At 38.7% G+C, this 14,968-nt stretch overlaps 1 protein-coding gene across 1 annotated transcript in view; it reads left to right on the top strand.

Annotated features, from left to right (window-relative positions):
• The window catches only part of VPS13B (vacuolar protein sorting 13 homolog B), a 928,263-nt gene that overhangs the window by 458,541 nt on the left and 454,754 nt on the right, over nucleotides 1–14,968 (top strand). Inside the window, exon 21 of the mRNA XM_084621078.1 lies at nucleotides 9,874–10,021. Within this exon, the coding sequence (XP_084477204.1) occupies nucleotides 9,874–10,021 (148 nt within the window). The remainder of the gene's footprint in view (nucleotides 1–9,873; nucleotides 10,022–14,968) is intronic.

Here is a 14,968-nt window from a genome sequence, read left to right as displayed (position 1 = left end):
ATTTCAGAGGTATCACCCTCTGCACCATGGCAGGGTGAGATTTGCTGTCTCCCTGACCCCTGCTCTGGCTCCCAAATTCAGCTCCACTGTTTGTGGAAATGTTGATAATAAAGTGTCAGAAAAGGGATGAGTTGGATCTCATTTGAAAGCCCTTTCTCCTATGAACACAATGGTACCAAACATGACAGACCTAGAACAATTATGTAGCTTATATTAAAAAAAAGTTTAAAAATCAATGTTTTAAATTATATTTTAACACAGGAATACATTGCTTGCATAAAAAAGAAATTTATTTTTGGTAATCGAAGGGAAGTTAGCCTTGACATGTAGGACTTAAAACATTTGTTCATCTAAGTCATCATCAGCGTCATCTCCATTTAGGGCATCACTGCTAGACATGTCACAGTGATTCTTGTCTGTGCCACACTTGCACATATCAATACAATGCAGGCTGCTGGGCAAACATTTGCAGGGTGGTGAGCACCTGGTCTTTGCATACAAGCAATTGATTAACTAATGGATTGATTTGGCAGTGCATGGTATTTCACATCAGTCCATCCTGCATGACCCATCCATGCCCGATAGAGGAGAATCGATTTGAATGCACTCGATCATCCCACTCATTCCATTGCTTGATAATCCTCTTCTTGATAGCACCTGTAAATGCACCTCTGGACAGTGGCAAGTTTTCTTTGGGGTGATCATTAGGGCTAGCAGTTATGACTGGCAGGATGTATACACGGGTCATTTGCTCTGGCAGCTGACCATGTTGAAACGTATTTTTTCCCTGAAAAGATGTGGTATGATATGTCCTAGATATCCAGATCATTTGAGAGTACATCTTCTCCCTCTTCATCTGAAGCCATACTCAATTATTTTTCACCTCTGGAGTGCATTAGTCAATTAAACCAATACTTTATTGAAAACTGGGTTTTTGGCTTCAGAATTTTTGGACATGGTAGGAAAGTATGTGTGTCAGGAAGCGCTTTCAAGGAACAGTTCTTTGCTGATCCAGACAACACCTGAAACTGGGACTAGTCTCCATTAATATGCTCCTGATAGCAGACCATAACAGTACCTGTGCCATCTGCTGTATCTGCAAGGAAGTCTAAGTTATTGGCAGCACAAAAATATAGACCTTCCCTTGACAAGAACTGGGGAATGTACAACCCTTCATTCAGTTCCATGCAGCTAAGAGCATTGCTTGCTATTGTAGTCTCCAGGCAGAGTACTTTGTTGTAGTCACTGGAGAAGGAAATGCTGTGCATAAGTTGCACAAGGAATTTGCTACAGGTTTTGGAATGAATTGTTAAACCAATAGCCATTTGTAGTGGTAGATTGTGCATATGCCTCACAGTTGTCATGCGTGTGTTGAAAACCTGCCTTTCACTCAAGCACTCGAACATAAGGCTTTGTGATAAAATGGCAGCCTTGTGCTCCAGTTGCTTACTGTCATGCTTGCTGGTGCTGAAGTCACTGTGATCACAGATGCACCATTTAAAAAAAGAAAAACAGGTCACTCGGTATTATTTTTTCAGATTTGGTGTGAACTGTGGATCCCTGAAACTCCCACATACTGCAGGACACAATGCTTTTCCGTAAACATTTAGCATCTGGAAACAGTCTTCATATTACTGTTGACATCAGCTCTTTGGATAGCGCCACGTCTTTTGCAGCTTGTAAGTATATGCGCTGTGATTCATTTCTGTGGATAGGATTGCTAAAAACTACATCCACATCCCACAGTTCATCTTCAAAAAGTGCTTTCAGAGCTTTTCTGCTAAGCATTTGTTCCTCTTCAATCCCATTCAAAGCACATATTTATCTGTACTTAGCATTTGCGTCACCCATCGCCACCACTTTTCCATCCATTTGAGCCCTCTGTGATGCAATTTATGAACTCCAGATGAGTTGCACAGTTTACAGTGGTAACATCAGTATTGGTTTCTGTTGCTTTTACCTTTTGACACAATATATATGTTATAGGTGTAGCACTTGATGTGACACGCAATATCGTATGCATGGGCATCTTTTGGGTCAATGCACTCACTTACCTTTATTTTCCATGCAAGATTCTTGCTAAGAATGACTGCTTCATACAGTTTCAAGTCTGTCTTATGCGTCAAAACTGTGCTTAATGGATACTTTTGGGCTTCTGGACAACTGCAAAAGAAGCAGGTATTCTTCTCGAAACGCATGCCAGGGGACCTAGGATAAGGTGATTCTCGCCCACAACTGGCAGTTGTCTTCGCATCTTGAACTTTTTCCTGATGCTCTATGTACATCTTCTCCAACCTCGCCAAATTCAGTTTATTCATGCATTTCTTATAGCCTGTAAGGTGCTACCAAGTATTTAACCAGGACTTCCACAGTAGTATTCTTCAAAGATTCAGCTACTCTTTGTCTTTCCATTGATTCCTAAAAATGATCAAGATGAGAGTAAAAACGAGAAGGTTGTAATAAATTATTTTGGCATTATAATTACGTTATGTAATATATGTTATGTAACTATGTGCATACCGTTTGTGGATGGATTCCAGTAATTTCTGGCACGATGCTGGTGTCTTCATCAGTGCCTCAGTACAACTCTACTCATAGTAAATAAAGTTGATAATCAATACCACTGAAACACTTCTTTTTTTTTTGCCAATGATGCCAAATCAACTTGATGCATTCCTTCCTTTTATAGTAATTTGTAACATTAAAGAAATTAAGCAGGTATAATTTTCTGAGACTGAACTGATAACACAGTACTGTCAACTGAGGGCCACAATTTATCTTTGTGAGGGCTGCATGTTTGACAAGAATTTCTTAAAGTATAATTTTAAAAAGTTTTTTTTAAGCATTCTCTTGAATATATAGCTACATAATTGTTCTAGGTTTGTCGTGTTTGGTACCATTGTGTTTGTGGGAGAAGGGCTTTTGAATGATATTCAACTTGTCCCGTTTCCGACAATATTATCAAAATTTCCACCAGCTGGAGGACTTGGAGCAGGAAGCCAAGGGCAGGAAGTTTCATCTACCGCACTGCAAAAAGTGACACCATTGAAATTATTATTCTGTAGATTTTTACAAATCAAAAGTCACCACTCCTATCTTTCTGTCATTAACTTGCCTACAGAATTACACACGCTTCCAGATTACTACAGGTGAAAGGCTCCATAGCTCCAAAGCAATGTTCTGAGGCATCCAATCTCCGTTAATGTTATACTTTGATAATTATGTTTGCTTTCTGAAAAGATAACTTTATTAAATCATTTTTGGACCATATGTAGGTAGGGCTTCCACTCTCTGGACACACTGCTAAAATCATCCACACATTGCTATCAGTCTAAAACACGCTCTACATCTTCCATACCCTATTCTTAAAAGGACAGCTCCTATTAAACAAATAAAAATAATACAAAAGCAACAATAAAACAAATTATTAAACCAAGATTCATATTCATTTTAATAAATACAATTTTCGCAATATAAAATTTTTCTAACAATTACTCTTACGTCCACTAATTTTTACTTACACATACACACAAAATTTGTCATATTCACATGAATCATCATCAGGTTTTGAACCCACAACCTTCAGACCTACTGTACAGATCCCTTACACTACAGCTGTAAGAGTAATGGGGGAGATATATGTTGTTGTTCCCTTTGTGAACCAGCTTATGCAGAGTGCTATAGCACTCTCATTGCCAGTGGGTTGCACAAGTATTTGTGAGACAGCAGTGCAATGCTGGGCATCAATATTTCTGGTTTCTATTTGTGGCTGTGCGAATGGATTCTGATCCAGTGGTTACAGACAGCATCGATAAATGTAACAATGTCCTGTTTGGGTCATCTGTGTGTACTGAATCCAGTACCTCTGAATGTAAAAGTGGCCTCTTCCACTTGAGGTAAAGAGCCAAATCTCTTTGCACAGAAATACTCACAGTCAGAAACTTCTGTATGTGTAGCTGCTAGAAGGTGATGCAGAAAGATGTTGCAAAGTCAATGAGTCTTGGCTCTGTTATAGCTCTATTCCTGGTTTCTATTCAATTATCTGTAAAATGGTGAATGATATTTACCCCAAACAAGGTATGAAAGCCTGGCTCATAGTATGGGTTGTGAAAGTCACAGAAATATTAAGAGCATTCAGTGCAAGAGAAAGGAGTAGAACTCATGGGCTCTTGGCTTGCTGTTTAGTGTGCCTAACACTAGATTACAGAGCTTTATGTTCTTTTTCTTTTTCCCCCCCACTTTGCTCCCCAATATATGTGAAGGCTGGAGTGAGGGCCAAAAGCATATTATTTGTCAGAATGAATACATCATAATATATAATTATCCCATAGGAACTCTCAGTGACTTCCGTGTGGCTTCCTGAGGAAATATGTGAATCCTCATGAGTAAGTAAAGTCCAATTACAAGAATACAGTCAACTTGAACTGCACTCAGTCTCACGATTATAATGTTCATCTCAGTTTTTTTAAACTGGGTGGCTTTCAAGTTAGCAGTGTCCTTGCAGCTGGATTTTATTTAGTGATGTGACTGCAAAACAATTACAAAAATTAGAACAGCCTTTGGTGCACTTATTTTTCTTTTATGACAATGTTGTATGAAAGTCTTATCTCTATAATTAATCTTTTAAGTCTTTCCAATCATAGACTCTCAACCTGGAAGCAGTTACTTATGAGCATGTATTTATTCCTGCATGGAGTCCCATTGAAGTCAATGAATTTTGCAAATCACCTTTTTCTTTTTTTAATTTTGTTTCCCTTCTGGCTATGTGACAAACCTATACAAACAAAAATGGGAGATGATTTCTGGAGGAGATGCAGGGGAGCTGAATATGCCCAAAGTACTATCTAATACACAAAGTTAAGACACTGGAAAAGATAGAGAACTTGTTTTTTTTTTCTCAAATCTCTTTTGGTTATTAAAACATTAGGAGTTACTTATAACAATGTGATGTTAAAAAATGTAAAGTGAAGTTTGATTTTTTAAGTAGATAAAACAAACCTTTAAATCTAATCTATTATATATGCCCTGTTTTGATTTTCCAGAAGAGTTCTTTAAAATTCTCCATGTGCTCATTTAAATTTAAGTGATGCTTACTGCTGGCTACTTTTTTCCTGTCACGAACAGATGATTGGTCTTGAAAACTAAAACGAGCATTGCACATATTTTAGTCTTGACAGTTATTTTTCTTAGAACTTCCTCCTTAGTGTTCCCAGTTGAGCTAGCTGAAGTCATTGGTGTAAAAGATAGGAATTATTCATGATATTAAAAATTTTAGAAAGATATTGCTGAACAATTTGTATATTAAATTGACCATATGGAATTTTCTCTTTTACTGCAAAGGGGAGAGGAAATAAGAGAAATTATGACCAGAAGAAACCTTTTCTGCATTTAAAACAATTCAAAAAGCACTGTATAATGGGCACCATTTTTATAGTTTCAATAGCTATTAAATACGCTTAGAGAAATTTTTGCTGTAGTATCTGAAATCCTTCCAGGTTAATTAGATTAGCAATAATGAAGTTTCCAGTGGACTTTGTGGAGTCTATGGTTTTTCTCTCTTTTTGTGTTATAAAAAGTTCTGCTTGGGGTAGTTTATTGGTAGTTTATTGGATAAGATAGAGAGGGGATGTCTGATGTGAATATCATTCTGGCTAAGATGGAAAAGCTTTATCAAAGAGATTTATGTAATGTTTCCTAATGGTCATCGGACTCTGGATTAATACATGTCACAACCAAACCCCTTAACTGAGAATGGTTTTGTGATCTTCACTGTCCCAAAGAAATGCAGTTACCTCCTTATTAAAACGTGTGAAAGGCTTACTGAAAAAAAGTTCAGTCTTGGATCATTTATACCCCTTTTTCTTTTCTTGTCACCTTCTTCTCTTTTTCCTATTTGCAAGAATAATTACCTCTCTGTCCCATACCTACTGATAACATCAGCAGTTCCCTAAGAAGCCCTTTGTAAGGATCGCTGCTCTGGCCACGTAGGTGGTGGTCTACAGACAGTTGTCCCTTATTCCTCATAAGCTAGCTGTATGGGACTTCATGTGCTTTTCTCCAGGCTTTGTGCAACTTCTGCAAGTGTGTACTCCAACCAACGGAACATTTGTAGTTTCAGGAAAGTGCAGCAGTATTATATATTACGTCACTAACTGGGGAAGGGAAGTCTTACTACAACCAGGACAAAAGCAGGAAAAGCTAGAGGGGAGGCAAATACGATTTAAAATTAATCAAAAATAATTATAATTACATCAATATAACTCTCTTATTCAATAAGGCTATAAACCTTTTTATGACATTAGTTCACTGAGCATAAATACACTTCAGGTTCCCTGAACTTTAGTTAATTTATTTCCAGACAAATTTTTTAAAGATCAGCAGAAAAATTGGTGTGGTATTAGTTTTTTTTCTCCCTGTGTAACATACAAGGTGTCCTGCCATCTGTCCTGTTTCAGTACACTGCCTCTTGTTGCAGTGTTCCCTAGTATGGTACAGCTTTGTGTAAAAAAGCTGTTATAATTTTTCATAGCTATATTAAGTCTTTTGTATGTTTACCCTTACTATAACAACACCTACTAGTAATCAAAAGGTTGGTTCTCAATTAGGTTTAGCAACAAATGTGCAGTAGAGTTTATCTCTAAATTTTTGATGTGATAAAATGCTGATGGTAACACTTGAGTGCATCATTACCTTTCCCATCAGATTCATCATCTGATAGAGCTGTGGTACTGTTGTCATCTGCTATTTCCCAAGCCATAATTTCCATGTAAGTTTGTGGCTAAACCCCAATATCTTGACAAACCCTTTTTATTCAGTTCAACATTGATCTTTCATCTACTGCATACTTATAACCAGCAGTTTTTTGCCAAAAAACTGACAAGACTGTATTGGGCATCATCAACAGCATCAGGCTTGATTTTGGAGAGCAAAGATGAAACAGCTGTTTCATTGTCCAGTACTCGTGCATTCAATATATGGCCATAATGTTTTCCATCTTTCTCTTGCTATTATAGTCTTGATGCTTTTCCCTACACGTCTAATGGTGTTACATATACTTCTACGTTGTTGAAACAATGGTTCAGAACTAGATTTTGTCTCTTAAGACAATTTTTTCCATCATACCACTTTCATAGAATCATAGAAGTTTAGGGTTGGAAGAGACCTCAGGAGGACATCTAATCCAACCCCCTGCTCGAAGCAGGACCAACCCCAACTCAGTCATCCCATCCAGGGCTTTGTCAAGGTGGGCCTTAAAAACCTCTAAGGATGGAGATTCCACCACCTCCCTAGGTAACCCATTCGAGTGCTTCACCACCCTCCTGGTGAAATAGTCTTTCCTAATATCCAACCTAGACCTCTCCCACTGCAACTTGAGACTATTGCTCCTTGTTCTGTCATCTTCCACCACTGAGAACAGCCAAGCTCCATCCTCTTTGGAACCCCCCTTCAGGCTGCTATCAAATCCCCCCCCCCCCACTCTTCTCTTCTACAGGCTAAACAATCCCAGTTCCCTCAACCTCTCCTTGTAAGTCATGTGCCCCAACCCCCTAATCATTTTCATTGCCCTCTGCTGGACTCTCCAATTTGTCCACATCCTTTCTGTAGTGGGGAGCCCAAAACTGGATGCAGTACTCCAGATGTGGCCTCACCGGTGCCGAATAGAGGGGAATAATCACTTCCCTCGATCTGCTGGCAATGCTCCTACCAATGCAGCCCAATATGCCGTTAGCCTTCTTGGCAACAAGAGCACACTGCTGACTCATATCCAGCTTCTCATCCACTGTAATCCCCAGGTCCTTTTCTGCAGAACTGCTGCTTAGCTAGTCGGTTCCCAGCCTGTACTTTCATCGTGCCTCATAGTCTCTGGTCATATTTTCCAAGACACTGCTTTAATTTGGCATGCCAGCACTCTTTGCCATGTCATATCCAGAAATGCCAAATTGTAGAAGGAAAAGATTCTCAGCAGTAGGCAGTAGGAAAGGTGCAATCATTTTTGCCATATAAAATAGTCATAAAAGGATAAGTGGCTAAATTTTCAAAAGAGAAATGCAGTATTACTAAAAGTGTCTTGACAAAAGTGTGTTTTACAAATTTTCCTATGACCTACCTTTCCGTATGGAAAATAACTTTATGGCATAACCCTTGTCTTGCTTTTTCAATGCTGACTGAAAATTCCTTTTACGTTGCTAGGGGGAGTGACTTTTAGGGCTTTCTGGTGCGTGGCTGGTGTCTGATTGGCATATCCTGGGGTCTTCTATTTGTCTACAGCAGTGGGGCTGCTCTTTTCTGTCTCACATCCCATCTCACATTCAGGTTGGTTTCTTTGGGGTATAATTAAAGCATGCTACTTCCTCAGTAGATGCTGGATTTTTCTGATGAGTCGTTTGTTTTTCTTGCACTAACTTATTTTCCTAGTGGAGTTCCTAAGCATAATTAAAGGTGTTTAGCAGTCACTCATCCATGGACGATATTTTGTGTGTATGCACATTGCTTAATTCAATAATCTGTTTTCCACTGTGGGAAATTTACAAGCACATAACCCCTGCCTCACACAAACTGTTCCCCACAAAGATTCCTCATGCAACGTGTGAGGTTTCTTTATCCTCAGCTATAGGAATTACATTATCACTCTGATACCAACACATTTAAACAACAACAAAAAACTTGATTAAAGTATGTGTAACTTTGCTGTCTGGTCTTCAGAGAAACTGTATCATCTGTAAATAATGAAAAAAGCAAAATCAGCATTGGGAATGTGTCGTAGTTCTCTCCTACTAATGGTCAGGCATTGAGAAAAAAAATCTCCTATTTCCCAGCGACTGTTGCCAGCTGTGGTGTAGCTTCTAAGACAATTTGAGGGGCTGTTTACTTAAAGAGCCTAATGATCAATTTTGTAGCAATGACCCACAGTCCTGTCATTTTGATTTTTTGAATAACGTACATTAAAAAGAAAATGTGTCTTGATGGCTTGAAGACATAACTTAGAGCCAGGTACTCTGTTTTCTAATCTCAGCACTGACACTGACTCACTGTTTGGCCGTGGGTAAATCATTTAATCTCTCTGGACCTGTTTCTGCACTCCATAAAATGGGAAACTAACACTTACTTTAGGAGTGGATTCTAATACCCTTATTCATATTAAGCAATATCTTACTTCATGTGTAGCTTCATTGATTTTACTCGGACTGCCCAAGAAATAAGATATTATTCAACATTCGTAACTGTAAGAAGGTGGTCCTTCGTATTTAAGTTATAGATTTCATCCTTTTTTTTTTTTTTTGCTGTAAAGCACCTGGTATACACATGGCATTATGTAAATAATAATAATGTTTACTTCATCCAACATTTTGAGGCTTAATTAGTCAAAGTTTGTAAATTGCTTTGTAAATAAAGGACTGTACAATTTATTATTATTTGTTAAAATGTCTTAGAATTCATATCTCACACCAACATCTTTCAGTTTCTGGGAACCTCAAACATCCAGACTTCAGTCTTTCTTTGGTCATTGTCATTTGTCCAAATGTATTATTTAAGTTTTGGTTAGTTTACAGATAAAATCTTACAATTTTACTGTCTTTGATGTTTTTATATTTCAGAGCATTTTCAGGAACAAAGAAAGAGTTGCATGCAGAAATCTGTCTCTAAAAACATTTCAAGATTTTAATCTATTTCATACATACTGAAGGAGTTCAGTCTGCAAATTTTTTATATTATATGTGCTTGAATTATAATTTCAAGTTATTTTTCTAGGAGATTTTTGGGGGGAAGTAACAGTTTATGATACACTTTCTATGATGATGTAATGTTCTATCATATATGTTCATTGTCTCTGAATTAGTCACCATGTAGAACTTGCTTTTTTCCTGTTTCTAGCAGCCTGTAGGAACTCTTCCTCTTGGTATGCCACTAACAAGAAAAAAAGAGGATGAGGTGTCGGTTGGAAGCATGCCTTTGGCAAAGCAGCAGTCAAATCAAGCTTCTGAGTATGCCAGCAGCCCTGTCAAAACAAAAACTGTAACAGGTACGTTCTCTTTTTAATTGAATCTAGCCATTTCGTCTTTCCACCCCCACATAACACACAAGCATTTTTAGCGGCATCACACTTTTCAGACTTAAACAGTTTGTTTTAAAATGTTCATTTAATTTACAATTTATGTAATTAAAAATCATCCGGTTTTTCATTTCTAAAACATGTTTTATTTGCCACTTGTTTTGCTATTAATATTGAGGTCCATGCTCTTTCAGACAGTGCTCTTGCTAAACTGGGTGAAGGAGATGCATTTACAGTAGAATTTTAATGATTGTCTTGATATATATTGTTAATGGGACTACTTACATAATCTCATTCTGGCATGTTAAGAAGTCTTATGTTTAAATAAAGTACAATGCAGTACTTTCAATTCTACTTAGTTATGGAAAATGTATTAGCCACCACTTTGTTTTCTGTCTTTAACAAAAACTTAAATGCTGGAGTAGTTTGTGGTCGTTAACAAATGTCTATGCTTATGTTGTAGTGTGCTGTTACTGATTGTCAACAGACATGACAATCTCTTCATTTCTGTGCCATCATATCGTGCTTCAGTTATTATAAAAAGACACAAGCCAACTAATTGATTCTATCCATTTAAAAAGTGTAGTAATCCTTATAAAATACACAGGGCCAAATTCTGCCTTCATTTACACTGGTGTATATTCCATATAGAACTTATCATTGTCCTCATTGCTATGTACTTCTGTCAGCACTATATGATTGACATCTTTAGGAATTTGGTTTGGAATCTGGCAAAAATGATGCATGGGTTAATAGGTTCCCAGTTGATGAGTGATTTTTCTGCAGAATTTGTTATAATGAGCACTACTCCCTCTGAAGATTTGTTGTCACTACAACTTGAATAAATGAGATGTTTCTTCTTTTGCTTTAAGTGCTTGTTATCTGCACCTATCAATCTGCTCTCATTGATACCCAGGATTTCAAGTTTTTAGTTGTCCATCTCCCTCATGATCGCCGAGATCTGTGATATTTGAAACATTGTTCTCATGTTCCAGTAACCAACTCTGAAGTGTTTTCTTGTGCTAGCATCAAAGTTTTTGGGTTGTCATGCAGCATTAGGGGTCGGCAGAGTTAATTTTTAACAGAGTGGTAGCCTGGTTCCATTTCTGTAGCCAGTAAGATGTTTCTACAAAGCCAAATTGTTAGCCTTGTGTTCAGTCCTCCCCACTTTACCTGGGCTTGGGACCAGCAGCCACATCAGTGTGCAGCAGATGGGCTTATGTTGCAGAGCTAGCAGCTGAAGCTGCTGCTGTGATAGGAAACCACAGAGCTGTTTACCAAGTGACTAAAAATCTGTGTGAAAATTTCAAAACAGGACATGACCAGTAAAAAGCAAAGATGAAAAAATGCTTACAACTGAGGTAGAACAGAAAAACAGATACTCAAAGCATTTCAAAGAAGTGCTCAGTAGACTCAGCCCCACCACAGCACCAGATTTGATGAAACGTGAATCTGATCAACTTGACATTAACATTGATCCAACAGAGGTATCAGAAGCAAAGGCTGCAGTCAAAGAGCTGAAAAATAACAAAGCAGTGGAGGATGATCAAATTACAGCAGCAATGCTAAAAGTACTTGATACCCGCATCTAATGAAATTGACAGAATTGTTCAATGAAGTTTTGGGGAAAAAGAGCCCTCTTGACCAGTGGAAATATGGAATCATCTGAATTATCACCAACTAGCAGCTCATTTGCACCAGAATCAGAAGGGAGTGCTGGAGATATTTGGAGCATATACTTTGGATGACAACACACAGATTTCCACATGAAGCGTGTCAAGTGAATACGAACTGATTTAAGGAAATGAGGATGCCTTAGAGCCAGGGCTGGCTCTACCATTTGTGCAGCCCCAAGCTCTGAAAAAACCTGTTGCCGCCGAATTGGTGCCGCGGATGGCAGGAGAGAGAAGCTGCTGCCGAATTGCCACTGCCACGGAAACTCTGCTGCCCGTTTCTGACTGCTGCCCCAAGTATCTGCTTGGAACGCTGGTGCCTAGAGCTGGCCCTGCTTAGAGCAGTGGTCCCCAAACTGTGGGGCGCGCCTCCCCTAGGGGGACACGGAAGAACATATGGGGGGCAGGGCCTGGGTCAGCTTCCCCCCTCCTTTGCTCTGCTCCGGCCTTGTTCCAGCCCTGCCCCAGGGCCAGCTGTGGCTCTGCTCCCAGCCATACCTCTGGCCCCACAGCAGTCCCCAGCTCCCGCTTCCAGCTCTGGTCCCACTCCTGGACCCGGCTCCCAGTGGGGGCGCAGCCCAGGTAAGGTGGGGGCATGACCGAAAAAGTTTGGGGACCCCGCCTTAGAGAAACCTTAAAAAGAATCCTTAACAAGAAAGGCAGAATAGTTGAGTGAACACCACAGAGCAAATGGAAGCAGCAACAGATGACAGAGATGAATGGAAGAGATGGTTTCCACCCTATGTATCAACATTGGTGTGGGAAGGAAGTATATATAATAACTCTGTGTGCCTGTGTGTGTGTATTTTTCCAGTTATTCAGTAGAATTACTCAAGATTTTCACTGACATAACTGAAATCAGAATCTGGCACTCTAATTCTAGTGCTTTTTAATTGCTATTTTGTTACTGAATTTATGCATTTGAAAAGGAGCAGTGACAGAAAATATGCCTTTACAGTGGATATTACAGATATGTCTGTGACATCATAGATAGTGAAAACATTTGAAAATTGTTCAAAGATTTAGGCCACTTCATTATTTCACATATATGTGGTCTTTATTTACTATTACTAAGAATGTATATTTTCTAGTATTCTGCATAGATCAGCATCATAAATTAAATTTTGCTTCAGAACATTTATTTTCTCTTGTGGCTAATTACATGATTCCACACTTACAAGACACAGAGTTAAAACTTTCTAGTGATTTTTTTGTGATTTTGAATGTTTGATTGGCAATTAAAAATCGGATTTGAAATGTTTTTTATAAAGCTTTTATCACATAGACACTAATAGAATGAATATGGTATGATGAAATAACATGATTTTGGCAGTTAATTGATCTTTAACTATTCATGGTAAAATAGGCCCAATGGCCTGTGATGGGATATTAGATGGAGTGGGATCTGAATTACTACAGAAAATTCTTTCCTGAGTATCTGGCTAGTGAATCTTGCCCACATGCTCAGGGTTCAACTGATTGCCATATTTGGGGTCAGGAAGGCATTTTCCTCCAGGGCAGATTGGAAGAGGCCCTGGGGTTTTTTCACCTTCCTCTGTAGCATGGGGCATGGGTCACTTGCTGGAGGATTCTCTGCTCCTTGAAGTCTTTAAACCGTGATTTGAGGACTTCAATAGCTCAGATATAGGTGAGAGGTTTATCGCAAGAGTGCGTGGGTGAGATTCTGTGGCCTGCATTGTGCAGGAGGGTCAGACTAGATGATCACAATGGTCCCTTCTGACCTTAATATCTGAGTCTATGAATACTAAACTAATAAAGGAAACTCTTTTGTTTAGCTGTCTGGTGTTTGAAGAATTAAATCAATTTAAAAAGGGCAAATTATTCATTCAGTATGCTTTCTTGTCTGAAGAAAATCCACTTTTGAAGGATACTTCAAGAATTTAGTTTATTGGAGTTTTTGTTTGCACAAGACATCTAAGCTATTCTAATAATACATGTGTGCTTTTAATGGTTAATATTGATAGGAGAGATTGTTCTGTAACTAATTATGAAGCCACAGTGTGTGTTCTGAAATTGATTATACGGTTGTCATAAATATGTGACTGTGACTGAAATTGTGTGAATATTTGTGAATATAATTTCAGTAATGAACCATTGATCAAAAAACAAAATAGAGTAAAATGGTGACAGGAACCCAAGCTGAATACATCTATTTTTTCATAAACAGAAAAGGAAATTTTGGGGAAATTAACACCATATTCGTGTTAGATCAGAAGGGGGGATTACAAACTGGATTTTCAAAGGGAAATAGGAAAGGGAGTTGGGAGTGATAAAATAGGAAGGTAAAATCTCTACCCTTTGCTTCTTTCAAATCTTTCATCCTCAGGACCATTCTACAGTGATGCCTATAAGAAAGCAGTCAATTAAAGGTGGTTTGATGGACAAACAGGATGTCTGTTGGCACTCTATCAATTTATTATTTTTAAAAGATTATATATGTACGTTGTGAGAAAACAGAGGGAGTGAGAGAACTGCATGCAGGAGACTAGAAGCCTGGAGCAGGCTTGCTAAATGAACCAACCAGAGACATCTGGTTGAGGGAAGGAACCTCAAGCAGCTGGTTCCTTATAAGAGAGCTATTGCTGCTCTGGAAAGAGGGGACTGACTCTGAGAAGCTGCAAGGGAGTCAGCTTGGTTAGGGCACCTGCAAGCTGATAATAGAGACACTGCGAGGAAACCTTTTTCCACTCCCCCGGCACTGAGGTAAGACATATTTCTGGGGACTCTGTGAGTGATTGGGGAAATTCATTTTTTTTTTGTTTGTTTGCATTTTTGGAACTTTGTAAATAAAGAAACCAGACACTAAGAAGGACTGTGATTGAAGGAGAAAGACTATGGGGGGCGGTGGGGGGGTTGTTTAAAGACCCCTGAAAAAGGGGAAATGCGCAGCACTGCACAGGCACCCCTACCACCAGATATAAAAATGTATATATTTGACTATATTCCTCTTCCACCCCACCCTTCATATGCTCCTTATCTCATTATATTGTAAGCTCTTTAGGGCAGAGACCTTGTCTTCATATGTGTTTGTTCAGAGCCTAGCAAAATGGGACTCGTATTTTGATTGGGGTTTCTGGGTGCTGCCATAATTCTCCTTCCTCTTTTAGCCTTAATCCCATTAATATGGGGTTGGCTTTTTGAATACTTTTTCTCCATTCCAGTCTTTCTTGACTCAGTTCCTTAGAAACTCCACAGCTAATCAGATCTCTTTGTATGACATCTA

The sequence above is a fragment of the Lepidochelys olivacea genome (assembly GCF_965140295.1).
Source record: "Lepidochelys olivacea isolate rLepOli2 genome assembly, chromosome: 2".
Classification (NCBI taxonomy): domain Eukaryota; kingdom Metazoa; phylum Chordata; order Testudines; family Cheloniidae; genus Lepidochelys; species Lepidochelys olivacea.
This window is presented reverse-complemented; position numbering and strand designations above follow the sequence as displayed.